The sequence below is a fragment of the Tamandua tetradactyla genome, chromosome 12, assembly GCF_023851605.1.
Source record: "Tamandua tetradactyla isolate mTamTet1 chromosome 12, mTamTet1.pri, whole genome shotgun sequence".
In the NCBI taxonomy this organism is placed as follows: Eukaryota; Metazoa; Chordata; class Mammalia; order Pilosa; family Myrmecophagidae; genus Tamandua; species Tamandua tetradactyla.
This window is the reverse complement of record NC_135338.1, coordinates 99,888,047-99,906,425: the sequence shown is the minus strand read 5'-3', so window position 1 is coordinate 99,906,425 and position 18,379 is coordinate 99,888,047. Positions and strand designations below refer to the sequence as shown.

The 18,379-nt window shown below is 48.5% G+C and overlaps 1 protein-coding gene across 1 annotated transcript in view; it reads right to left on the bottom strand.

Annotated features, from left to right (window-relative positions):
• Positions 1-1,586: 1,586 nt before the first annotated feature.
• The window catches only part of WHAMM (WASP homolog associated with actin, golgi membranes and microtubules), a 32,989-nt gene continuing 16,196 nt past the window's right edge, over positions 1,587-18,379 (bottom strand). The window contains exons 7-11 of the mRNA XM_077122332.1: positions 17,358-17,444; positions 17,008-17,103; positions 13,924-14,135; positions 13,712-13,875; positions 1,587-2,446 (exon numbers count right to left, since the gene is read on the bottom strand). Coding sequence (XP_076978447.1) covers positions 2,172-2,446; positions 13,712-13,875; positions 13,924-14,135; positions 17,008-17,103; positions 17,358-17,444 — 834 coding nt within the window. The 3' untranslated portion in view covers positions 1,587-2,171. The remainder of the gene's footprint in view (positions 2,447-13,711; positions 13,876-13,923; positions 14,136-17,007; positions 17,104-17,357; positions 17,445-18,379) is intronic.

Here is an 18,379-nt window from a genome sequence, read left to right as displayed (position 1 = left end):
GGGGTTCTCTTAAGCCACGTGCCGCAGGGCTGAAACCTTTCATCCATGTCAAACCAGGTGTGCTGCCTGGGAGGTTTAGGGCCATGGGGTAGCTAGGGTCATGTGTCAACTTGGCCAGGAGACGGTGCCTAGTTCTGTTGCTGTGGACATGAGCTGATGGTACGTGAACCTCATCTGTTGCTGATTACATCTGCAGTCGGCTAGGAGGCATGTCTGCTGCAATGAATGACGTTTGACTTAATTGGCTGGTGCTTAAATGAGAGACTCAACGTAGCACAGCCCAAGCAGCTCAGCACAGCTCATCTCAGCACTCGCAGCTCAGCCCAGGCCTTTGGAGATGCAGAAAGGAATCACCCCAGGGAAAGTTGTTGGAACCCAGAGGCCTGGAGAGAAGGCCAGCAGAGATCATCCTGTGCCTTCCCGCGTAAGAAAGAACCTCAGTGGAAAGTCAGCTGCCTTTCCTCTGAAGAACTAACACAATAAATCCCCTTTTATTAAAAGCCAATCCAGGGCAGGCCGTGGTGGCTCAGCAGGCAAGAATGCTTGCCTGCCATGCCAGAGGACCCAGGTTCGATTCCCGGTGCCTGCCCATGTTAAAAAAAAAAAAGCCAATCCGCCTCTGGTGTGTTGCATTCCGGCAGCTAGCAAACTAGAACAGGCCAGGACCTGTACTTTTGGTGTCCGAATGGGGTCTCCTGGTTTGGACATCCCCTGCATGAGCCGTTGCCTGGACGGGCTCGCTTTCTGCACCTGTGAAACCTGGGGCCTAACGGAGGCAAAGTGGAACTTGGAGCCCTTTCACATGGTGACACTTAACAGTAACTGTGCTTGTTGCAGGCAAAGGAAAGCCCAGCAGGCTGAGTTTACCGCATAAAATTCTGCATAGAGAGATGTCTGCGGCTGCACCTGGCCTGAGGGGGCGGGTGGATGGGCACAGCCCCCGAGGAAGGGAGGGAGGCGGGCACAGCCCCCTGGAGGGGAAGGGGCGGCGTGCAGCCCCCAGCCCGCCTCTGGGCCCTGACACTACGGCCAGCGGGCTGCCTGCAGGGCATGGTGGCAGTGGGGATGGAGAGCCAGGGTGCCTCGTGCTCAGGCCGTGGACTGTGCACCCTGACAGCAGGGCAGGGGACACGCCTGTGGGCAGTGACCAGCCGAGCCGTCTAGGAGCAGTCAGGGGCCCAGACCCCCCGCTGTGCCAGCTGGGCCCTCACGGGGGGCGCCCAGAGCCAGGGGACAGGTGGGTAAGAGGACTTCCCTGTGGGGACATAGGAGGCAGATTCGTTCCGTCCCGTGGGAGCCAGGAACGACAGGCGGGGGGGACACTCAGCGGGGAGCGCGCGGGAGAAGTGGGAGGCAGGCGACACGGCAGGGGGGCGGTGCAGCAGAGGCTGCGGGGGCGCCAGGCACTGGTCCCCTGTCCCAACCTTGACATGAAGGCGGGAGGGGGGCAACCACCCGCGTGGGCCTGCGGTCCTGAACCCCCTCGGTCCCCGCTGGGCAGAGATGTCAGAACGCGGCCGCCCCGGCCTGCGGGGCAACCCTGGAAGCTGAAGGGCGGCCGACTGTTGCATGAGTCCATCTCCTCATCCAGGACAGCGCAGCACTGTAACTAGTTCTTTATTATAAGATTACAGTGCATGAAACACAAAATAAATTCCCCTTGGATATTAAAAATGCTTCCTGAATATAAGCACTTTATTCTGATCCCTGCTGTTGAAACGCCGCACTCCAGCCCTGGCGCCTCAGGGGGCGGAGCTCGCACAGCAGCAGGACCAGGTCGCCTACAACACCCGGCTGGCGACCGGAGTGACCGGCCATGGGGGACAGCAGGCACTGGGCAGCGATCCCAGCCACAGCCTGCCACGGCCAGGGACGTGGCTGTCCCCATCCCCTCCTGACCACTGACCGTGGCCAGGGATGTGGCCATCCCCCTGTCCCCTCCTAACTGTGGCCAGAGATGTGGCCGCCCACATCCCCTCCTGACTACTGACCGCGGCTGGGGATGTGGCTGTCCCCCTGTCCCCTCCTAACTGTGGCCGGGGATGTGGCTGTCCCCCCGTGCTCTCCTAACCACTGACCATGGCTGGGGATGTGCCATCCCCCATCCCCTCCTGACCACTGACCATGGCCGGGGACGTGGCTGTCCCCTCAGCCCTGTGGCCCCCCCAGGCCTAGTGGCCCCACTCGCCCGGGTCCTGCTCCTGGTCCCCATCCTCCACGTCCGTGGCCACGCTCCGGATCCTCTGCAGGGCGGCGCGCAGGCTCGTCTCAAGGGTGCTGGGTGGTGTCCTGCTGCGGCTGCGGCCGGCCTCCGGGTGGATGTGCTTGAGCTTGACCCCCTGCCGGATGGCGGCCAGGAGGGGGTGGCTGAGCGGGCCGTGGGCCGGGGCGGCGGGCCAGGGGGGTTCAGCACGCCTCAGCGAGGCCAGCACCGCGTCCATCGAGCCTGAAACAGTGAACAGAGCCAGCACTGTCGCGGTCGCCTCCCAGAGGTCAGGGCGGCCAGCACGGTCAGCCCCCGACCAGCCACTGCCACCCTGCAGGCCGGGGCCAGGCACCCAGCACAATTAGCCCCCGACTGGCCACCACCGCCCCGCAGGCCCGGGGCTGGCAGCCGCAGAGCACAGGCCCAGGGCAGGGCCGAGCAAACCCCACGGCGCTGCACGCTCCATGCCTCGGGCCGGGTGAGAGCCGGTGGGGATGCTCCGTGCCGAGCCGTGGGCTCCCACGCGCGGGCGGCTGGAAGGAACCCTCCACCAGGGCTCAGTGAGCTGGGGGGCCTGGGCTGGGCGTATGCTTTCCCCCACCACAGCAGCTCTGCCTCTGAGCGTGGGAAATGCTGTCAGAACACACCTGAGGTCAGAGGTTCGAGCCCTGGCCAGAGGCCACCCCACGCTCCTCTGTCACTGGAGCCCTGAGGGTGATGCTTTTCATCCCGCTGGAGACAGCGGCTGCTGTGACCACCGACGTGGAGATCTCACAGGTGAGGCCTCAAGACATCTCTCAACAAGGACTGAAAGCCACGCTCGGGCAGGCGCAACAGTATTTCACTCTGGACTCAAACCTATCACTTGACATTACACGTCTGTTCAGGAAGTAACATGACAGAGTCTCAAAATCAAGGCCATTTTGGGTGGCAATTCACTCTTTCTTACAGATCTGTGCTGGTTTGAAAAGATGTATGTCCCCTAGAAAAGGCATGTTTTAATCTAAATTCCATTTCATAAACGCAGAATAATCCCTCTTCAATACTGTATATTTGAAACTATAATCAGATCATCTCCCTGGAGATGTAATTTAATCAATAGTGGTTGTTAAACTGGATTAGGTGACGACATGTCTCCACCCATTTGGGTGGGTCTTGATAAGTTTCTGGAGCCCTATAAAAGAGGAAACATTTTGGAGAATGAAAGAGATTCAGAGAGAGCAGGGAATGCTGCAGCACCAGAAAGCAGAGTCCACGAGCCAGCGACCTTTGGCCATGAAGAAGGAAAATGCCTCCCGGGGAGCTTCATGAAACAGGAAGCCAGGAGAAGAAGCTAGCAGATGATGCCATACTCGCCATGTGCCCTCCCAGATGAGAGAAAGAAGCCCTGACTGTGTTTGCCATGTGCCTTTTCACTTGAAAGAGAAACCCTGAACTTCATCAGCCTTCTTGAGCCAAGGAATCTTTCCCTGGATGCCTTAGATTGGACATTTCTATAGACTTGTTTTCATTGGGATATTTTCTTGGCCTTTGAACTGTAAACTAGCAACTTATTAAATTCCCCTTTTAAAAAGCCATTCCATTTCCGGTATATTGCATTCCGGCAGCTGGCAAACTAGAACACTATCTTTCCAGTGAAAGGAGGCAGCATTTGAGACTCGAGCTTCCCAACCTGCCGTGCACTAGACGTAAGCAGGAGAGAGACCCCAAGCAAGAGTGTCAACATCCCAGCTCCGATCTCGGCGCCCGCTTTTCACACATACGACGTCGCTGCACACCCACCAAAACAGGCACCTGGTCTCCAGACAGGACTGTAGGCTCATTTGTGCTACTGCTGGGTGAGGGAAGACCCTGAACCCAGAAACCTGGAGTATCCACAATGCGGACGGTTAAACAGTAAACAGAAATCATTTAATCACCTCTTGCAGCGACCTTGCACATTTTAGGAGGAGGTGCTCAAAAGTATTTTTTTAAATAAATGTACACAGCACTTTTGTAGGGTTTACCTAAAACACACACACAAATACACGCCAAAGCGGCAGGCTCAGAGTGTAGGCAGATGTAGCGCAGTCTTCTCAGCAGCCAATTCTAAGGCCATAATTAGATTGATGCGTCAGTCAGGACTGTAGCCCTCATTAAACAGACATGCTCAAGTGTATTCAGTGCACCACACGTGCACAGGCGAAATGTGGGGTTTTTTTTGAGCCCACTACATTTTAGAAAGATTTACCACAGTAAGGCTTCTCAGTTTGTTAGAATATTCTGCTTAAAACACAAGAATTTAATTCTGCAAAGGCGATGCAGATGCAACAGTAAACTTAACTCAAAGCAGTGCTAAAAAATATTCAAATGACTGAAAAGTGGGAAGACGGCGGAGTAGGAGGCGAGTCCGCCCTGCTCCAGGGCACGGCCAGAGAAGGGACAGGAGGGTGTCTGGAGGCAGCTCCAGGTGGGAGTGGCCAGGAGGGTCTCTGCCCCACCGGCGGCCCCGGTTGCAGAGGCTGAGGAACTGAGAGCAGAGACCCGGGCCGGCCCGCGGGTGTAGACAGCCTAAGGCCGAGCACGGAGCCCACAGGAGGCCCGGGCGGGAGGCGGGACCGGGAAGGGAGCCAGGCCGCGGCCCCTGACGTGTGACCCTCTCCAGAGTGACCCTCTCCTGAGCAGCCCCACGACCCGCCCCACCCCGCCCCCAGCCCTTGGACCCCGCCCCCGCCCCTGGACCCCGCCCCCAGCCCCTGGGCCCCGCCCCCAGCCCCGCCCCAACCCTGCGCCTGCGCACAAGCCTATCCCAGCCCACCCCCACCACTACTCCGCAAGGGCATCTCGCCCCGCCCCTCTCGAAACCCCTGTACCTGTCTCCAGCCCCTCGACACCCACCTCCCCCTCCCTGCCCCCTGCAGGTGACCTATATACCTTCCTACCCGCCCCAGCCCACACACTCGCTCAGTTGCGCCCAGCCCCTCCCTCCAGCTCTGCGCAGGCGCACTTCAGCTTCCAGCCTCAGATGTGCGCATGTGCCCACTGATGCCACGCCCCCTCAGCTCCGGACAGGTGTAGACCTGCGCATATGGGCCACACCCACCCCCAGCCCACGCAAGCACAATCCCACTCCACTGCCCCTGAGCTCTGCACGGAAGCACACTAGGACCCCGCCTCCGCACCCACACCAGGGCCCTGCCCCCCAAACCCACACACACCAGGCACCAGGGCCCTGCCCCCAGACCCACACACCAGCACACCCACCTCCTCCTTGCTGGGCACCCACATATCTGTGCATGAACTGCTTGACCCCTGCACCCCAACCCTCTGCCCCCACCCTTGCCCCACCCCACGGCACAAAGTGCCCTTCTCCCACACCTGGCAGTTGCTCTCGGGTACATTTGTGCCACAGCCTCCTCCCTGCACACGCAGGAACCCCTACCCCACCCCACCCCTGTACCAACATCAGGGCCCTGCCCATCCATCATCACCCACCCCTGACACACATCCCCCCAACTCCGTGACCTGTGCCCCATCTTTACACACTCACACATCCACATCCTGGACCCCTGGACCCATCCCCTGCGCAAAGATACACCCTCACACCAACCTCCTTGTGCCCCTTCTGTGCCATGCACCCCACATGCGTCACATGCCCACCCACATCCTGCCCACATACCAGCCCCAGGACAGCTGCTCAGCAACCCCTCTGCCTCCTACCATGCCCTACCTCTATGTCCCCACACCACGCCCTACTCCTGCACTCCAAGGCCTGCCTGAGCTGCACTCCATGCCCTCAGCTCCCTCACTGCATGTCCACAATCTTGTGACCTGCACCCTACACCAGTAAGCACTAGCGGAGAGTCCCTGGCCTGTGCACACACCTGCACTATAACCAGTTACTGCACTGTTTTCCCTCACATCCTACTCTACATCCATCCCACAAATACAAAGCTTTAGACTACAGAAGGAAATCAATTTCCCAAGTAAACCTTTCAAGATCTTTACATGCCTTGAAGGCAACAGAAGATCATTAAGCATATCGCAATGCAGACAGAGCCCAGCCTAAGCACCAAACTAAAATACCGGAGGAGACACAGACTTTGGAATAACTAATCAAAGATGTTCACATAACTCTACTAAATCAAATCAGTGGGATGGCTAATGACACAAAGGAGAACAAGAAGAGACTAGAAGAGCATAAAGAAGAATTTGAAAGAATGAATAGAAAAATAGCCGATATCACAGAGATGAAAGATACTGTAGAGAAAATAAAAAATATACTAGAGGCACACAACAGAAGATATGAAGAGGCAAAAGAGGGAATAAGTGAACTAAAGCACAGGACAATTAATTTTGAACTCACAAAAGAATAAATGGCAAGAAAGATGGAAAATTTTGAATTGGCTCTCAGGGAAATGGTGGACAAAAAAGCACACAAACATAAGAATCACTAGTGTCCCAGAAGGAGATGAGAAGAGTAAAGAAGATTCGTAGAGGATATAATGGGGGAAAACTTCCCAACCTTTATAAAAAAAAAATAAATACTCAAATCAAAGAAGCCCAAAGAACTTCAACTAGAATAAATCCAAATAGGCCTTCTCCAAGACACATACTAATTAGTATGTCAAATGTTGAAGAGAAAGAAAACCCTGAAAGTGGCAGGAAAAAACAGTCTACTACATACAACAGATATCACAAAAGACTGAGTTCAGACTACTCAAGTGGCACTATGGAGGCAAGAAGGCAGTGGTATGATATATTTAAGATCCTGAAAGAGAAAGACTTCCAGCCAAGAATTCTGTACCCAGCCAAACTGTCCTTCAAAACTGAGGGAGAGTTTAAAATTATCACAGACAAACAAATCCTGAGAGAATCTGTCAATAAGAGACTGGCCCTACAAGAAATACTAAGGGGAGTTCTGCCAGTTGAAAAAAGAAGACAAGAGAGGGAGGTCTTGAGGAGAGGACAGAATTGAAGAGTCCCAGTAAGGGTAACTTAAAGGATAAAAAGAGAAAGAGGGAAAAAAATATATAGATCTGACAAATAAAATCCAAAGGATAAGATGGTGGATTCAAGAAATGACTTTTCAGTAATAACTTTGTATGTTAACGGACTAAACTTGCCAATTAAAAGATACAGATTGCAAAATGGATTAAGAAATATAATCCAGCTACATGCTACTTAAAAGAGACTCATTTTAGACACAAGGATATAAATAGATTGAAAGTGAAAGGTTGGAAAAAGATGTGCCACACAAGTTGTAACCAAGCTATACTAATATCGGACAAAATAAATTTTAAATGTAAAGACATCATAAGAGACAAAGAAGGACACTATATACTAATTAAAGGGACAATACACCAAGAAGATATAACAATCATAAATGTATATTCTCCCAATCAAGGAGCTCCAAAGTACATGAGACAGACATTGGCAAAACTAGAGGGAGCAATAGATGTTTCAACAATAATAGTAGGAGACTTCAAAACACCACTCTTCTCTATAGATAGAACAACCAGGCAGAAGATCAACAAGGAAACAGAGAAGTTAAACAACTTGATAAATGAAGTAGACCTAACAGACATATATAAGTCACTGCACCCCCAAAACACCAGGATATTCATTCTTCTCTAGCACTCATTGAACATTCTCCAGGATAGATCATATGCTGGGGCATAAAACAAAGCTTTAAAAATTAAAAAACATTGAAATTATTCAAAGCACTTTCTCTGATCACACTGGAATGAAGCTGGATCTCAATAACCACCAGAGAACACAGTCACAAATATATGGAGATTAAATAACACATTCTTCAACAACCAGTGGGTCAAAGGAAGAAATTACTAGAGAAATCACTAGCTATCTGGAGACAAATGAAAATGAGAATACTACGTATCAGAACTTATGGGATGTGGCAAAGGCTGTGCTGAGAGGGAAATTTATTGCCCTAAATGCCTATATTAAAAAAGAAGAGAAAGCAAAAACTGAGGATGTAACTGCTCACCTGTAGGAACTTGAAAAAGAACAGCAAACTAACCCCAAAGTAAATTGAAGAAGAGAAATAGCAAAGATTAAAGCAGAGTTAAATGAATGGGAGAAAAAAAGAACAATAGAAAGAATCAATAAAACCAAAAGTTGGTTCTTCGAGAAAGTCAATAAAGTTGATGGGCCACTACAAGACTGACAAAGAAAAAAAGAGTGAGGATGCAAATAAACAAAATCAGAAATGAGAGGGGGATCATTACCACAGACCATAAAGAAATTTTAAAAAATTATAAGAGGATACTATGAGCAACTATACACCAACAAACTAGACAACTTAGATGAAATGGACAGATTCCCGGAAACCCACAAACAAGCTGCACTGACTCAAGAAGAAATAGAAGATCTCAACAAACCAATCACAAGTACAGATATTCAGACAGTCATCACAAGTCTTCTTACAAAGAAAAGCCCAGGGACAGATGGCTTCACAGGGGAATTTTATCAAATTTTATCAAAAAGAGCCAACATCAACCCTGCTCAAACTTTTCAAAAAACATGAGGAAAAAGGAACAGTACCTAACGCATTTTATCAGGCTAACATCACTTTAATACCAAAAGCAGGTAAAGATGCTACAAGAAAGGAAAACTACAGACCAATCTCCCTTATGAACATAGGAGCAAAAGTTCTCAACAAAATATTAGCAAATTGGATCCAACAGCACATTAAAAAAATTATATACCACGGCCAAGTGGGGTTTATACCAGGAATGCAAGGACGGTTCAACACAAGAAAATCAGTTCATTTAGACCCTGTATAGCTAAAAGCACATCAACAAATTAAAAGGGAAAAATCATATGATCAACTCTATAGATGCTGAAAAAACACTAGAACAAAATTCAACATCCTTTTCTGATAAAAACACAGCCAGCATCATACTCAATGGTGAGAAGCTGAAAGCTTCCCCCCACCCCCCAAGATTGGGAATGAGACAAGGATGCCCTCTGTCACCACTATTAATCAACATTGTACTAGAAGTTCTAGTGAAAGGAATCAGGAAGGAAAAGGAAATAAAAGACATCCAAATTGGAAAGGAGGAAGTAAAACTTTCATTATTTGCAGATGACATGAAACTATACTTGTTAAATCCTGAGAAATTGACGACAAAGTTACTTGACATAAAAAAAAAAAAAACAAATTCAGTAAGGTGGCAGGTTTTAAAAATAATGTGCAAAAATCAGTAATGTTTCTATACATGAGCAATGACTTAACCAAGGAGTCAATTAAGGAAAAAATTCAATTCAAAATAGGAACCAATCAAAATTCCAATAATCTACTTTGAACACTTGGAAAAGCTAGTTACCAAATTCATCTGGAAGAGAAAGAGACCCTGAAAAGCTAAAAAGCATCCTAAAAAAGAAGAATGTAGTGGGAGGGTTATCACTCCCAGATTTTAAAACTTATTATAAAACCAAGTGGTGAAAACAGCATGGTACTGGCACAAAGATAAAAGTATTGACCAACGGAATCGAATCAAGAGCACAAATAGACCACCAAATCTACAGTAAATTTATCTTCACAAGCCCCCCAAATCTACTGAATTGGGACAAAATAGTTTTTTCAATAATTAGGCATGGGAGAACTGGGTATCAATAGCCAAAGAATGAAAGAGGACCATTACTTTACACCCTATACAAAAATTGGATTCAGATTGGATCACACACCGAAATATAAGAACCAGTACCATAAAGCTCCTAGAAGAAAATGTACGGAAACATCTTCAAGACCAAGTAATAGGAGGTAGCTTCCTAAACTTTACACCCAAAGCACAAGTATCAAAAGAATAAATAGATAAATGGGAACTCCTCAAAATCAAATGCTTTTGGCCTCAAAAGACTTTGTCAAAAAGGTGAAGAGGCAGCCAACTCAATGGGAAAAAGTATTTGGCAACCACACATCAGATCAAGTTTGGATATCCTGTACACACAAAGAAATGCTACAACTTACAACAAAAGTACAAGCAACCCAGTTATACAGCGGGCTAAAGGTGTGACTAGGCATTTTTCTGAGAGTAAATACAGATGGCTCAAAAGCACAAGAAGAGATGCTCATTCTCATTAGCTATAAGGGAAATGCAGATCAAGACTATAATGAGATACCATCTCACACCTATAAGAATGGCTGCAATTAAACTGGAAACTACAAATTTTGGAGAGGACATGGAGAAATTGGAATACTTATGCACTGCTGGTGGCAATGTATAATGGTACAGCTGCTATAGAAGACAGTCTGGTGGTTCTTCAGAAAACTATCGAGTTGCCCTATGATCCAGCAAAACCACTACTCAGTATATACCCAGAAAGAGCTGAAATTAGTGACACAAACAGAAGTTTGCACACATGTTCATAGCAGCATTATTCACAATTGTCAAAAGATGGAAACAATCCAAGTGCCCATCAACAGACGAGTGGATTAACAAAATGTGGTACATACATATGATGAAATATTATGCAACAATAAGATAAAATGACATCCTGAAGCACATGACAAGATGGTTGAACCTTGAAGACATAATGCTGAATAAAATAAGCTGGAAGGTTGGGTTTAGCAAATGAGTATGTGTGCTAAATCATAATGCTGATACTTCTTTTCATCTCCTGTACCTTAGAGAAGCTAAAAGTAAAAACCTAAAATTGTGGCATTGTAACCCACACCAAATCCTAGAAATCTGTTCTACAACTAATTGTTGTGATGTACTTTGAAATTTCTTGCTTTTATGAATACATGTTATTTAAGGAGAAGGAGTATAACAGAGAAGACAGGACTTAACAAATGAGTCTGATGATTCCTCTTTTATGACCAGGGTAAAGGTAAACTCAGAGGCTTATAATACAGAATATAAGGACCTAGAGATAGACAGAAGTTTGAGATGAGTGAACAGTTAGCTAATGAGGTTGAACTCCAATGTAAGGGAACAGACAGAAGTGAAGGTGGTTCTCTAGTGGGTCTGGAAGTACTATGACCATATTGAAGGTGAACAAGATCGAAAGGGGTTGTGTAGATGCCTGTGTCCTACCAATTAAGACTACAAATGTAAATAAGTTCTTGCACGAAGTACTGCAAAGCTATGAATCTTGTACAAAGAGTGTATAATTTCGGGCTATAGGGACAAAATTCTATTGCTTGCTCTGGGTTATGTTTAACAGGAAAACGTAAGTAGTACCACAGCAATACCAGGGGTACATAATGGGGGGAGGGACAAGAGTTAAGGGGAAGTTTAGATTTTCTATTTGGTGAGGGTGTATTTATTGAGTATCTTTCTCTTGGGAACAATGAAATTATCTAAAACTGAGAGTGTTGATGGACTGTGGACTTTGGACATTATACATGATGCCTAATAAATGCAAGTGGCTGAAGGATGCACTGACTGAGAAGCAGACTGGTGAATGATGGTGTATACATAAGATTGAATATTGTGCTGCTACACAAGGAATGAAGTTGTGAGGTACACAACATTGTGAATGAACCTGTGGGACATCTGGTGAGGCAAAGTAAACCAGAAACGAAAGAGCAAATATTGTATGATCTCATTTAGAAAATACTTATAAGAAAACTGGGGCCTAGATTGTAAGCTCTAATAGCAGTCACACTTAGTCTGGAGTGGTAATTGTTATTTCTGGATTTTAAAGGCTGTTCTATATTTGTATAAACCGGTACTTAGAGACATAAATGAAGTCAGTCAGGTGGGGATTAAGGTAATTCAGAACATGAGTAAGGAAGACACTGCTTGTTTTTAAAACTTCACCTACTTCTTAAGATTAAAGGAAGAACGTTTATTATGTCCAGAACCTAAATTTTTTGTAGCACATAATCGAACTCAACCTGTTGGATAAATCACTTAAATAATCCAAACACAGGGAGCCCAGAGTAAGACTGAGGGCCTTTAATCCTATATAGCTCAATGTAATGCTCTGATACATCCCACAGTATATTAAGCAAATAATCATAAAGTATTGGCAAAGTCCCTTGACGGATGGGAAAAAAATTATGAAACTATTGAACCTTATAGCAGGGAACCCCTGACACTGTGCCAAACATTAGGGATATCCTAATCAATAGGTCAAGCCCTTGATCTTGAGGCTTGCTCTTGTGAAGCTTATGTAGGTAGTGAGAAGCTTAGCCTACCTATACGTGTGCCTGAGAGTTACTTCTGGAGGACCTCTTTTGTTGCTCAGATGTGGCCTCACTCTCTCTAAGCCCAACTCTGCAAGTGAAACCATTGCCCTCCCCCGACGTGAGACATGACATCAGGGGTGAAAGACTCCCTGGTGGCATGGGAGATGACTCTCAGGGTTGACTCCAGCCCTGGCACCATGGGATCAGCCATGCCATCCTGACCAAAAGGGGGAAAAGAAGTGTAACTAATAAACTACCAGTGGCTGAGAGAGTTCAAGTAGAGTCTAGAGGCTACTCTGGAGGTCACTTCTATGCAAGCTTCAGTTAGACCTTGTTACCTATCACAACTTGCCAACCCCCAACCAGGACCATTCCAGCCAATCCTAAAGAACACCCAGGGCGATATATAAGATTCCACAAGCGTTCCATGCACTAGAGTAGCTTTCCAAACCTACCACCTCCAGATGGGACCCTGGGCCAGATAAATCTTGAAATGCAGAGGGGCCAACCTCTCCAGAACATCAGCTAGTTCCATCTGCCTATACCATATTATAGACAGCCCCTTCCAAAGTGAAAAAGTTAGAATGGCCACAGGCCAAATACATGTGGCAGAAAGATCAAAGGTGATGGTGGAGTTATATGGGGAAGGTTGGATTTGGCAAATGAGTATGTGTGCTAAATCATAATGCTGATATTTCTTTTCGTCTCCCGTACCTTAGAGAAGCTAGAAGTAAACACCTAAAATTGTGGCATTGTAACCCATACCAAATCCTGAAATCTGTTCTACAACTAATTGTTGTGATGTACTTTGAAATTTCTTGCTTTTATGAATATATGTTATTTAAGGAGAAGGAGTACAACAGAGAAGATAGGACTTAACAAATGAGTCTGACTGCTGAATCAATGTACTGATATTTCTGTTGGTCTCCACAGTCTTGGAGCAGATAGAAGATTAACTGAAAAATTATGGAACTGTGACTCATAACTTCAAAATCTGTTCTCTAACTACCTGCTAAAATTTACTTGGAAATTTATTTTTTTGTGTGTATAATTTTTCACATTTTAAAAAATACATAAAGTCTTAAGAAACCTGAAATAGGTTGATGATTTCTAATAACCTCAGAGACCCCAAGGTATGCGACTATGAAATGTGTAGAGAGGGTTTCTTCAAGTCAGCCTGCATTTATCACTCCCCTTTAGACTACACTACCTTTGCAACCGAAGAGAAATACCTAAGGCAGCAGATACTGGAATACTGAAGGTTGTAGAGAATTCTGAGAAAGATCTCAGTGACCACGCAGCCTCTAAAGCTGGAGGCCTCCACACCTAGCCCCTGGGGAGAAGGGGGCGGCCCCGGCGGTCACCTGGGCCTGCCGAACCTTCCGAGGGCTCCGCGGGTCTCTCCGCAGGCGCGTCGCAGCGCAGAGGAAGGGGCCCATCAGCTCCCGAGGTCCCGGCCGGGCTCCGCCGAGGGGAGGACTGAGGAGGAGAGGCCAGAGCCGGCAGGGGCGGCGGGGGCGGCGGGGGCGGCGGGGGCGGCGGGGGCGGCGGGGGCGCGGCCTCGCTCCGCGTGCACCGCATCTGGTCACCAGCTGGAGCAGAAACCCGGGGGCTGGCAGGGCCGCCTGGCCCCGCGGGGGCTTCCCCGTGACTGTCTCTGGGCGGGGCGCAGGCGCCGGGTGCCGTGGGGGGCGCTGGCGAAGGGGTCCGCTGGGCCGGCTCGCGGGCCGGGTGCGCAGTCCCAGATCCCGAGCAGGACGCTTTTGGTCCAGGCTGACCCGGACCTTTCTGAAAATGAAAAACTGTCGTGAGAAACTCGCCACAAATACACACCAACAACATGCAGACACTTGCAATAAATAAATCTAAATAAATGAACACTGAAGAGTTTCTACGCGCAGAGTTTTCTAATTCAGAGTGAGTGGCTCCTTCTCACTTTGCACACTCGCCCTTGCTACTAAATCTTTCATGTGTTAAAAAATAACCACTTAGATCCTTTGATCCAGTAATACCTCCTCTGTAATAAAACAAAGATATGAAAGGATACATATAGATGAAAATATTCATCATCTTATTTCCTGAAAAAATCAGACTCCACAACAATAGGCAATCAGTTAAGAAAATTATGGCAAATTTATTTAAAACATTAAGCTGCCATTAAAAACCATAAATACTCCAAAATCTGTTAAATTTCCTGGGAAAATATAGGTGATACAGTGTTAAATAAAAATAACAGGATACAAAATACGCCCTGTAACCATGTAAAAAAATAGTTCTATGCAAAATCCCAGTAGAGAAGACATCAGAGAGACGGCGTAAGAAAAATTACGAAGGTTTCTTTTTTCTAATTTTTCAGCTTTGAGTAAATTCTACAGTTTAAAAAAGGTAAATGAAAAATTCTAGTCTCTCAAGAATAAGCTTAATAAGGGAAAAGTCTAACCTTACAAAGAACTAGGCTTGAGGGAAGCCCTAAAGAAATCATTGATTAACCAATAAAATATATAAAATGTAATACTATGTAGCCATTAAAATGAACTAGATCCACATCTATCAACTTGAACTTATCTCAAAAACCTAACTGGAGTGAAACGCTGCCAAGGACAAAAGCCACAGGGTTACAAGGCATGAGCTCAGCATGTTTCCCTCCCTCTCTCCCACATTCTTCTAAATCTTTTCAAAACGAACTGCGACATGTGGCAACTGGCGCCCAGGGCGCAGCTCTGAGTCGTCGGTGTCCTCTTGCCCTCGGGCAGCTGACAGCCACAGCAACTGGAGCCCAGGGTCTAAGTGGGGGCGGGAGGGACTCCCAGCCACCCAGCATCAGGCGGCCGCTCGGGGGTTGTGCCTCCCACTCTCAGGCCGCTGTCTGGCTGAGGGCTGCCCAGGACAAGTTAAACCCCTGTAGCTCGTGACAGCCTTTCGGGGGCTTAGAAAAGCAGCTTCCCCCGGCTCAGCGGCACCGCATGCCACTGCTGATTTCACTTGCGGAGTTCTCTCTCTCCTACTCATTTCCGTCCCAACATGCTCAAGTTGGCTCTGTTCCCTGCAGAGGAGGCAGTTCTTGGGAAACAGAACTCCCTCGGCCCCAGAGGACGCGTCTGTCCGACATTCTGGAAGCCCAAGAGCTTCTCTGCAGCTTCACACATGGGGACCCATCAAGCTCCAGGCTCGTCCACGCCCCCCGTTCTGAACCACACACTCTTTTCTACCCAACGCAAGGGTGCACCTCCAGACCACTACTTTTCTCTAATTTTTCTCTAATTTTTTGTTTGGACCCAAAACTTTGCAACTTATGCCACTGTGTTAGTTAGATTCAGTTGTCAACTTGGCCAGGTGAGCGTACCTAGACTTGTTGCTGCGGACATAGCCAATGGTACGTGAACCTCATCTGTTGCCAATTACATCTGCAGTCAGCTAGGAGGTGTGTCTGCTGCAATGAGTGAGGTTTGACTTAATTGGCTGGTGCTTAAATGAGAAATTGCAACGTAGCACTGCAAAGCAGCTCAGCATTCCTCATCTCAGCACTCCCAGCTCAGCCCAGGCCTTTGGAGATGCAGAAAGAAGTCACCCCGGAGAAAGTTGTTGGGACCCAGGGGCCTGGAGAGAAGGCCAGCAGAGACCATCTTGTGCCTTCCACGTAAGAAAGAACCTCAGTGGAAAGTTAGCTGCCTTTCCTCTGAAGAACCAACAAAATAAATCCCCTTTTATTAAAAGCCAATCCATCTCTGGTGTGTTGCATTCCGGCAGCTAGCAAACCAGAACAGCCACTTTCAAGTCAGTTTGTTAGATTTTAACCCGTTCCAGCTCATCAGGAGCAGAGGAGGCCTGTCTCCCATCTCCAACCCCCACCCCATGAAAAGCTGGTCACTGATTTGACCAGTCAGGGCTAAGAAGCTGGACTTGCGGCTGCCCTCGAGACCCTGCCTGAGCGGTGAGTCCAGCCTCCCACTCTCCTTTTAGGAGCCCCTGCGGGACCCTGCCAGGCTGCCCAGACCCACGGTCTGGCTGGGTGTACCCAGAAGCTGCGCGTGGAGTCGTGCGAGGGTGTCTGTGGGGCGGGCTGGGGGCGCTGCCTCCCGTGGGTGCGGAGAACTCGCGAGCGCGAGGCCCGGTGCACAGGGGACCCCTGGGGCAGCAGGAGGGCACGCGCGGCTCGCGTTAGGAGGTGCAGTGCCTTCAGGGACCCCTCGCCCCGCCGCCTCCAGACCCTCCTGCAGCGTGGGCTGCGCCCGGGAGGGTCTGCGTGGGGGTGGGGGCGGATGAGAGTGGATCTGTGGTTTATACTCGGCAAATCTGATGAGAATTTAAAACAAGTGCCTATTCTTTTTAACCCAGCGCCGCGCTGTACTTACTACAGTGTTTCCTGGGCAGCGCTGTAAAGGATTCCATGGCCAGGGCGGAAAGGAGCCAGCCCAGGCCGAGGCGGCCACCACAGCAGGCACCCCTCAGTGGGGGGGCAGCGAGCACCGAGGGTGCTGCGACCTCCAACACATCCTGATGGACTAATTTTTTTATTTACATACCACAAATAATGGCATCTTGGAAAATTTCTGCATTCTAAATTACCAGTTCATAAAACTTTGTATTTTTCTCCTAAGACAGGTAATCTTCATTCATATCCCCAGAAAATGTAGATGAGGGGATTATTTCAAGAACTTACCCCTTTAAATACTCTCAATCGTTGCAGTGTTTTTTGGCGTTCTTGGTTTATCCATTCTTTTTTCTTTCTCTCCTCTTCTTTTACCTTGTCTCTTTTCTACATTGAAACAAGCATATATTTATGCATTTTCTCAAAACGCAAGTCTTGACAAAAGAACGGGCCGTCCCCTGACATTCCCACCCGCTGCCCCCCATGCCTCTCTCAGAGCCTGGCAGGCCATGCCCCCCTCCAGCCCCCCTCCAGCACCCCCAGCCCCAGTGCCTCTCTCAGGGCCAGGCGGGCAGCAGTTCCCTTTTTAGGCCGGCGTGTCTCATCTCACAAACATAAAACATTCTTTCTTCAACACTCACCATCTGAATGCTATGATGCTGATGAAAATACTTCACACTTTCTGCAGCCTGCTGCAGTCTGAGCCGATGGTTTTCTGTGCACTGGTCCTGGTGGAAGACAAGATGGCCAATGTGGTTTTTATTGTCAGCAAGTGCCAGTGCCTAAAGGTTAAAGGGGAAAGGCCTCCAGACTGCCATGCAGGACACAGCTAAAGAGGGTCCCAGGCCTGGGGTGCCACCTCCTTGCAGGGGGCGGGTGGGCCGAGACCTCTGCTGTGGAACAAACGTGCCCGCCCCACCCCAGGCAGCAGGGCCAGGCTGGGAGCTGGTGCTCTGAGATGAAAAATGAGGGAAATGAGGATATACACTCACGGAATTGTTTTCCCATAATGTTATAAATAGATTTCCCAACATGTCTATATAAGTTTACAAAACCTCAAGTATTTGACGTACATTAAAAACTGTATTTCCACTACACTCAACCACTGTCCACTATTCCTAGTGTGTGTAGAAAACACAGTGATGATCACACGACAGTACTTGAGCATGTTTTAGGTCCCAACCTCAACGCTAAGCACTTTGCATGCCTTATGCCATTTCATCTTCAAACCATGTACGCTTATTATTCTTTTTATCAGATGAGAAGACTGAGGCTTAAAGTCATTTCCCTAAGGCCAGGCGGTCCCTAGGCGGCCGAGCTGAGGTCTGCACGCAGGCTGGACTTGGAGCCAGGCCTCTGCGTACATCCTCCTACCCCAGCGCCGTCCGCCTCCTACCACGGCCAGAACTCAGCGGCAGGGGTTCCATTCGGAGGCGAAGGTTAGTGCTCCAAACCTGGGTAAGTGAAGACCTTGCCCCCAGCTACACCACAAAGGAGGTGGCGGAGTCTCTTCATCCCTCCCAGTTCTCCAACTGCCCCGGGGAAGGGGCTTCTCCCCATTCCCCCCCGGTATTCTGAAATGGGGAGCAAAGCACAATGCCTGTGCACTTTTAAATTATCTGAGGAGCACCTCCTAAGTCCAGAAGCTACAGTTTCTAAGCAC